The sequence below is a fragment of the Priapulus caudatus genome, unplaced genomic scaffold, assembly GCF_000485595.1.
Source record: "Priapulus caudatus unplaced genomic scaffold, Priapulus_caudatus-5.0.1 Scaffold1049, whole genome shotgun sequence".
Taxonomy (NCBI): domain Eukaryota; kingdom Metazoa; phylum Priapulida; class Priapulimorpha; order Priapulimorphida; family Priapulidae; genus Priapulus; species Priapulus caudatus.
Window position 1 is genome coordinate 11,697 of NW_014578110.1, and position 1,376 is coordinate 13,072.

The 1,376-nt window shown below is 50.4% G+C and overlaps 1 protein-coding gene across 1 annotated transcript in view; it reads right to left on the reverse strand.

The window, feature by feature from the left end:
• The window catches only part of LOC106815138 (tax1-binding protein 1 homolog), a gene marked incomplete at its 3' end in the record, with an annotated part of 15,861 nt that overhangs the window by 9,718 nt on the left and 4,767 nt on the right, over positions 1 to 1,376 (reverse strand). The window contains exon 2 of the mRNA XM_014819571.1: positions 1,175 to 1,364. Within this exon, the coding sequence (XP_014675057.1) occupies positions 1,175 to 1,364 (190 nt within the window). The remainder of the gene's footprint in view (positions 1 to 1,174; positions 1,365 to 1,376) is intronic.

Consider the following 1,376-nt stretch of genomic DNA (forward strand, 5'->3'; position numbering starts at 1 on the left):
AGCGACAGGCACGCGCACGCCACGCGCCACTACCTCAGCGACACTCACGCACAGGCCACGCGTCACTGCTTCAGCGACAGGCACGCGCACGCCACGCGCCACTACCTCAGCGACACTCACGCACAGGCCACGCGTCACTGCTCCAGCGACAGGCACGCGCACGCCACGCGTCGCTGCCTCAGCGACATTCACGCACACCGAACGCGGCACGCAGCGCGACAGCTTACGGAGGCCGGCGGCCGCACAAAGCAGGGACCGAACGGGTCTTTACAACAACACCAAACAGGCACATCAATTACCAGGTCAAGCACGCGCCACACAAACAACAGTCGATTACAACTCGTTAGTCGCTCACATCTCGAACACGCATCACAGAGAACAATTACGGGAATTTTTGACGCAACACAGAACATCTTTCGCACACACAGACGAGGAACTCGGGTTCACAAATCTTTACGAAATGACAATAGAAACTGGAACCGCAAAGCCATTTAAAACAGCGCCCTACAGAATGGCAATACCACAACAACAAGAGGTCGAGCGACAAGTGAACCACTTACTCAAAATGGGGTTAATCCGGCCATCAATCTCCGAGTGGAGCTCAGGGGTACTGTTAGTTAAAAAGAAGACAGGGGAGTGGAGGATGTGTATGGATTATAGACGCCTTAACTCAGTCATTCGAGCCGACAATTTCCCTCTTCCCGTTGTAGAAGACGTAATGCAAAACTTTGGAAAAGCGAAATTTTTTACCTGCCTCGATCTCCGCAGTGGTTATCACCAGATTCCTTTAGCAAAGAAAGACCAACATAAGTCCGCCTTCGTAACTACACATGGGCTCTGGGAGCGGACCGCAATGCCGTTTGGGGTCGCCAGCTGTCCGGGACAGTTTCAAAGAGTCATGAATAGAGTACTAGAAGGACTGCAACATAAATTCGCCATCGCATATTTGGACGATATCATGATTTACAGCGCCACTTTCGAAGAACACATGCAACACCTGCACGAAGTTTTCCGCCGCTGTCGGAACGCGAACCTTAAGTTCAAAGCAACCAAGTGTAACTTCCTTAGCGAGAAAGTCCAATATCTGGGTTATATTATCAGCGCCGAAGGTATCGCTACGAATCCAGACAAAACAAAGGCCATCCAAACGGGGCTTTTTTTGCTGTCGAGATACTGATAAGTTCGTGGGCTTCTTCAAATGGATTTACCCAGCTCTTCACCAGATGTACTATTGTCGAAACAGCATCCTCATCTTTCCTCACACGCGTCTTGTGCAGGTCAGCATGTGGAACATTTGATCCATCTTCATGTACCAAGAAATGCCCTCCTGTGTTCTGCAGTAATGTAATAGCACTTGACTGCTCCTGATTTCAGAC